At 41.8% G+C, this 7383-nt stretch overlaps 1 protein-coding gene across 1 annotated transcript; it reads right to left on the bottom strand.

Moving 5' to 3' along the window:
* Positions 1 to 4880: 4880 nt before the first annotated feature.
* LOC122203938 (transmembrane protein 126A-like) lies at positions 4881 to 5564 on the bottom strand. The gene has a single exon (XM_042911126.1). It carries the CDS (start codon positions 5472 to 5474, stop codon positions 4881 to 4883), a length of 594 nt encoding a protein of 197 aa, XP_042767060.1. The 5' UTR covers positions 5475 to 5564.
* Positions 5565 to 7383: the final 1819 nt, after the last annotated feature.

Raw genomic sequence — 7383 nt, 5'->3', positions numbered from 1 at the left:
GGTCTGATTTCCACCCGGTGCTAACTAAAGCTGGAAGCAAAGCAAAATGCAAAGACCCTGGTGCTGTTTGCAAATTCCCTGTCGCTTCCCTTCACCAAATCCTGCCTGCGTCCCTGCCCCCCAGCTTGGGGGTGGGTTTTCCTGTGGGGCTTAGGTTGTTGAGGAAAGGTGAGCAAGGGCATTGAGCAAGAGGAGAGCCCTGCAGGCTGTATTTTGGTGCACTTAATGAATAGTGTGAGGCAAGGAGCTGAAGGCCAAAGCCTGACAGGCTGACAGGCCTGATTGCCATTTGCATGAACCGCACTCTGCAAGTGGAAGTGACTGGAGAGAGTGATTGATTTGTTTTGCTGAGGCTCCTTTGTGGTCTTCTGGGTGGATTTCTGGCCCCACCTCTCAGCCTCAAAGCCCTTGCTTTGCCTGCTGTTGCTTTTTTATTTGGGGGTAATGAAAATTTGTTATAAGCCTTCCCTTTCATCTGTACGTGGCAGGCTGTCACAGAGAAACGAGCCATTCGGCAGCCTCACTCCTGTCCAAATTGCTAAATGTTTTTTTTCCAATTGCTTCCCTAATGGGCCGGGATAATGGGAGCGGCATGCTCTCTGCCCACGCCGGAGATGCCAGCGCATTTGTCCAGCGCACATGTGTGGTGGGCAGCCGGCCCCTTCTGTCCGCGGCGGGCCAGCCCCGGTGCAGCGGGGCGCCGGCTGGAGCACCTGCCGGTGCGCGCTCGCACCCAGGAAGGGGCTCCCCAGCTCCACCGGCGCGGCGTGGCCATCCCCGCGGGTGAAGCCCGGCCCGGGGGGGGGGGGGGGGGGGGGCGGGTAATGCGGGCCAGAGCCCTGGACCCGGGGCCACCGATGGACCGGCCGGGCCAGCTTTTTATGGACTCCAGTGGCTGCTTTTCGGAGGGGCGGGCTCTCGAGCTCCCCACGGCCGGCTGTTCCGCGAGCTGGATGCTCAACTGTGGCTGACCCACAGCTTTATGAGCCTAAGTGCTTATCCAGGAACAGAAGTGAGGAGGTTGTGTGTGATAAGAAAATAATTTGCCAAAACTGCAACAATAAAGAGGGCCTGGTGGGATCTCTTATGGTATGAATAGCCCAGAGCAGCTGCGGATTTCTCCCTGCTTTCACCATTATTTTCATTTTTATAACAACTAAAAGCTAAATGCCTTGTACAAGCCTGGAGAATCTTGCCTCAGCTTCTCCTCCAACGTCACTTTCTCTTTCTGGGAATCTTAGCATGCACACCCGGACATGCACGCCCGGACAGAATGTTCCTTGGCCTCGCGGCTTCAGCTGGTCTGCTCCTTGGCCCGGTGACACCGCGGCGCTGCACTGCCCTGACGTCGCGCTCCCCGAACAATCCCCCTCGCACAGAAAGCTCCAGTTGTCCCCTCTGGGGCTCCGGAACAGGTGCTCCTATTACTGCGTCCCGGAGGCAGGGAACTCTTCATCAGAAACCAGTGCCTTGTAAATCACAGCAGTTCCTCGGTTGATGGGGGACATGCGCTCCACTTGAGAACGAATGAGGCAGACACAAACCTACCTCTTCGTGCGCTTTGCTGTGTTCTAAGGGCACCGCCAACACTTCCTGAGCGCCCCCAGCCTTCTACGGGGGTGCTGAGTGCTACCATCATTCACATTTAGTAGGCGTCCTATACAAATGGGTGCTGCACGAGACACGTAAGCAGTGTAGGGGGCAGCCCCGGCCTTGAAGTTAGGCAGCACACGTCCCCCATCCGGCTCCGTCAGTGAGTAGCTGTGTGACCTAAATCCTCATTTCCTCCGTGCCATGGGGATAAAGGAGCAGCACTTCGCTGGACTGTAGGTGCTATTATTAATTAAACAAGAAAATAAATATAGAGCACTTGGTAGGGTGCATGAAACCTTATTAGCACTCAATACATGTTAGCTATAATTATTACATCTATTTCTTTCTGAGTCTCTCTGGCTAGTTGGGAATACATGGGCAACATGGAAGGATAGCATGAGAGAGAATGTGATAAAGGAATGCATTTAATGAGTGACAAAAACAGCAAATGCTATGGGTGGGGGGGCAGTCACTTAAGCCAGGGCGGTCAAAGATAATTTTTGAGCAATGCAGTTGTGCGGGCAAAGCATGTTTCAAGGTTAACTTGACTGGATTTATTGGAACAGATAAAAGAATGGAGTTGGGAGGATTAATTGATTATAATACTAACAGGAAGGGACTTAAATAAACAATACAATAAAATTAAAATGGAATGTTTCTGGTGGGAGAAGTTAGGAGGAGAGGGAACAATCCAGGATGCTTTAAACTTTTTAATTTTTTTATCTTATTATTATTTTAGCTGAATGAATAAATAGAACGTTGGAAATAGGAAAATCTGGAAGGGAAGCTGGTTCTGGAGAAAAGATGAGCTCAGTTTGAAGATTTGGATTCGTTGCGAGGCTATCTAAACAGATGACTTCACACTATAATTGGCATGCATATAACACAGAATAGAGTAAAGCAGAGCACTTAAATGTAACCCTTGGAGAATGTCAAGGACACAGATTCAGTACATAGGAGCAAGGAATCTATAGCAATAGAAAGATAGCCAGAAGTTCAATGCCATGAAAGTCATAAGAGCAAAGAGTTTCCACAAGAATGAAGTGGTCAGCAGTAGGGAATGATGATAGGGCCAAAGCCGAAGAGAATGAAGACTGAGAATTGGAGCTGAGAATTAGGGTACAAATAGGGAGAGATCAATTTCAGGAGCACAATGGGCAGTTGAAGTAATACTATCAGGAATTAGGGACTGTGAAGTGATGGAAAAATGGGACTGCATTACAATCTGGGAAGTTATCAGGAGGTAGGAGACATGGCCTTTGTACTCAAGGGACCACTGGGCACATGTTTCACCCATAGTCACTACTTTAATAGCAGGGTTATTAGGCCAGGGGAGGCAGGGAGGAATATTATCTGGGGATTAAAGGAGCCTTTATACAGTCTTTGCTAACTCACACTGTTGGCTTTGTCTCCACATGAGGCAGTTCTTCTCTAGAATTTTCAGTGGTCCCACACAGCCTACTAAAGCCACCATTTACCGTGAAGTCTTGTAAATCTGCTTGCTCTGTTATTAAGTTTACATTTCTCATTCAGAAAAATAGCTATTACCTGTAAGATGCTTACAATAAGATTCTGAAGTTCCTTTTTGTTTCATTCATTCATTCATTCATTCATTCATTTCTTTCAACAAATTTGTATAGAGTTTCCATGACATACCTTGTTCCAGAAATGCCAGATACAGTGGTGAATAAGACAGAAAAAATGTCTTCATTCATAGAGCTGTTAAAATACTAGGTGAAAAGATAATAAGTACACAATATAAGATAATTTCATAAGTAATAATGTGTTGGAGCTGGGGAGCTAGTTTAGGAGGTGATATCTGGGTTGATTGCTGGATGATAGGAAAGAGTTAACAGTGAAGATCTCGGGTATAGGATAAGGGATGGGAAACAAGTGCAAAGGCCCTGAGGTGGATGGAGCATGGCTTGACATGTTCAAGGAACTAAAGGAAAGCTAGTGCAGCTGGAGTATAGTGAGCAAAATGAAGATAAATTGGAAATTTACTTTTGAGAGGTAGGCAAGATAAGGATATGTAGGAAATGCAGGCCAAAGAATCTGAGTTCAAGTGTAATAGGAAGCTATTGAGGGATTTTGAGAAGTGGAATGACTTGGCCTATTTATGTTTGTAGAAGAATATACTGGCCACATGGATTAGTGGAAAGGGTCATGGGGGACAAAAGTAGAAGTCACTGGAGGGTGGTAAGCCAGAGGTTGACATAAATGCTTGGATTGCCTTGTGGTGACCGGATCACACAGTGGAGCTGGGAGACAACAGAAGAAGCAAGAAAGACATTATATTGCAGTAATTAGGACAGGAAAGCCAATGAGGATTCACATTGGGGAAGAAGCAGTGGAGGTAATGGGAAGTAGACAGATGGGAGATATACTTTGGAGGTAGAGCCAACAGGGCTGGCCAAAGAATTGGATGTCACAAATCAATATGGAGTCTAGGGTGTTTTATTTTAGCAAATTGATTGGATGATTGTATCGTCTACCAAAATGAGGAAAACTCCATGACAGATGTTCTAAACATTGTGAACCTTATACTGCCACCACCAACAGGGGGCCATTGTTTCCAGAAAATCGACCAGGATCACCCTTAAAACTAAAGGCCTGAGCAAAAAAGTTGAAAATTAATGATACGCATATAGAGGTTTATTATATTATCTCAATTTTTGTGAATGTTTGAATATATCTATAACAAAAAAATTTAATAAATGGAATGGCATGAAGTCTTCCTTTCAGCCAATGGGTACCAATTGGATAGAAATCTTTTCCAGAAATAAATACCCACTAAGAAGATTGTTTGAAGCACTAGGTGAAAAAGGTCCCTCCTTCGGCCTGCTGCCATATCTTCAAGGGCAAACTGCAGTCCACATACTGCACCCAACTCATGTCTGGAAGAAAAAAATTAATAGTAGGGGAATTAAATGGCTACCAATTTGTGAGCACCCAGTTCTAATACTTTTATTGATTTTGGGTTCCAAGTTACTGCTTGAGCTGTCTCTATCCATCACATTTTCCACATAAGAACATAGATCATCCTGGGGGTTTTGTGTGTTGGATTGGGGGAGAGTTGGGGGTAGCTCAACTGCCTGGAATTGGAAATGGGGAGACTGTGGGTTCAAATCCAACTCCATGCAGATCTATGTGGGACCCTGAGTAGCAATATGTTCACTGCTTTAGTGTCCTTGATAAAGATAATATTGATCACTACAGTTGTTCAGCCGTGTATTTATTTTTTCATACATTACGGTTTTATTTTTGTGTACAAAGTTGTTTAACGATCACTGAATTTCTAGGCCAGGTTCAGGTAACTGAAGAGCCTTTATAACTAATTTATATTGTCTAGATCCAAGGTATGCGGCAAACATGGTCTGGAGCAAAATGGGAAATAACATCTTTCTAAAGACAGGCTTAGAAATTCTAGTCCAGTAAGTTAAGATGTTTCCTTTTTCTGGTAGCAGGGCTGACTCATACCTGGCTGCTAGGCCACCATTCACAGGTATAGCCAAGAAAACAGGGTACAGACCACCAAAAACAAGACCAACCCGTCCACCCCGTGTTATGGTACAGTTTTCACAATTCAAATCACCTGTATTCAAAAGTAGATTTACAAAACCTTTGTAAGATGCATGTGCAGTCAAAAATGGGATCACTGCCATTGGTAAGCCAGCAGCTATACGAGCCTGTGTCACATTTAAGATGCGTCGAGAAAGACTATTTGCTATTAGACCACAGAGAGCAGCATTAAGTCCAATATAAACTGATCCATGTTCAAATAGATTCCTTTCTGCTTCTGGGAGGTGGTTAATTTTTCTGGTTATGATATTGAAAATTAAGTCTTCCTTGACAGTATTATCTGGTTCATGATTTTTCATCTTTAGCCTTATGCTCTGCTCACAACCCTCCTCGGCACGCTGGGGTTCACTCCAACCTTTGCTCAACTAGCCTGAACGCAGCCATCTTTGGCTGACCTCAGCCGTGTATTTATACAGAAGATGGATTTGAAGCCACAAAATAAAGGGAAAAAACACACAGATACACAATAAAATGTTCTTTACAATTTTCAGATTACTTTGTATTTCAAGGGAGACTTTAAGGAGGGGCATGAGAGTGGGAAGAATATGTTGTCTCCTGAAAGATACCATGTGGGTCCAAAATATTCTGTGCATTAGGATAAACAAGAACATTTTCCTGGTCCTTCTAATAAAACTATTTGCTCTTGTGGAAGGTCCTTCAATGGGATGATTCAGAAAATTATAACATTAAGTGTTAGTGGAGATATAGTTCCAAATAAAAGGTAGTGATTAAAAACACAATATCAAATATTAATGCTATTTTTGAAGGGTTGGGGTTGTGATTAAAACACCCAATTTAAAAACTGGATGATCAGTGTAGAGTTCTGATTGTCAGCTACAAAATAGTTCCATTTGGGTTTACTTCCAGTAGACTGGACAAAGTCTTAATGAAGTTATGAAAAATTATGAGTTACACTCTTTGTACCAAATTGGCTCCTTTGCCATATGCTTTGATATTTAATCAGGAACATTTCTTACCCTCTGCAGACAAAATTTGTTTGGGTAAGTATTTAGCAATATATATTAAGAGTCTTAAAAAATGTTTTAAGCTGGGATCATTCTTTGTTATACTAACATAAGGAATTAGAGACACAGCCAAAGATTTAAATATAAGGATGGCTAATGAAGCATTGTCTACAGAAAACAGAAAATGTGGCAACTCTTTTTGAGATTTGTAATAATAGATGACTTATTGGACAAGCTGTGATGTGTACACATAATGGAATAGTATGCAGTCATTAAAAATGTTCAGGGAGTGCAACTAATGATTAATGACATGGGAAATCGTTCCTATTATAATTATAATATTAAATAATAAAGGAAAAATATGAAAGTGAGAAGATATATAAATATGTTGTACTGCTCAATTATGTAAAAAGAGAAATATATATGTTTCTAATAGATATATACACAGAAAAAATACCTATGTATGATGTATACAATATATATGTTTATTTTAAATATATTCATGGAATATGTGTATGTTATATATGTATATATACATAATTTGATGCATATATGTATATGTGTGTGTACATATACATATATGTATATGTACATGGGCAGTCACAATACCTATGTGTTGTAAAACATACACATATACATATATGTATGTGAAAATATATGTGTATATGTGTGTGTGTGTATATATATATATATATATATATATATATATATGTATATGTGTGTGTGTGTGTATATGCACACACAGAAAAAAGACTGGAAGGAAATACACCAAAGAGTTATTGTAGTCATCCTTGGATGGTAAAATTATGGGTAGATTTTATCTTATTTCTCCAATTTTCAAGATGAGCTTGTGTTACTGTTACCATAAAAATATTATTATTAATTTTTAAAATGCTGCAGACACTGCCCCACAATTTTCTAAAGTAAAGCATTGGATACAACTACCCTAGGCTTGTACTTGTGCCATGTGAGTATTTGTTTAGGTACCCATATGTGTTTCTTTTTAATGTCAGAATTTAGCAAGACAGATTGGAGCCTCATCTCTGCAAAGCCCGTTCCACTTGCTCAAGGAGAATATTCCTTGTTTATGCTGCAGGCAAAACAACTAGTTGTTTTTTTTTTTTTTTTTTTTTAAACCTCAGGTCTATTGTGAAAATGAGCCATCTGTGGCAGCCGTGGTGTTTTTCCCAACCTAATAGCACCTTTCATACTGAACTCTTGGGCTTTTCCAGGCGCTTCTGAC

The sequence above is a fragment of the Panthera leo genome, chromosome D3, assembly GCF_018350215.1.
Source record: "Panthera leo isolate Ple1 chromosome D3, P.leo_Ple1_pat1.1, whole genome shotgun sequence".
NCBI lineage: Eukaryota > Metazoa > Chordata > Mammalia > Carnivora > Felidae > Panthera > Panthera leo.
This window is presented reverse-complemented; position numbering and strand designations above follow the sequence as displayed.

Bases quoted from the DNA above. Each gene is read 5' to 3' on its own strand.
- LOC122203938 (XM_042911126.1), bottom strand. From the start codon at position 5,474: ATGAAAAATCATGAACCAGATAATACTGTCAAGGAAGACTTAATTTTC.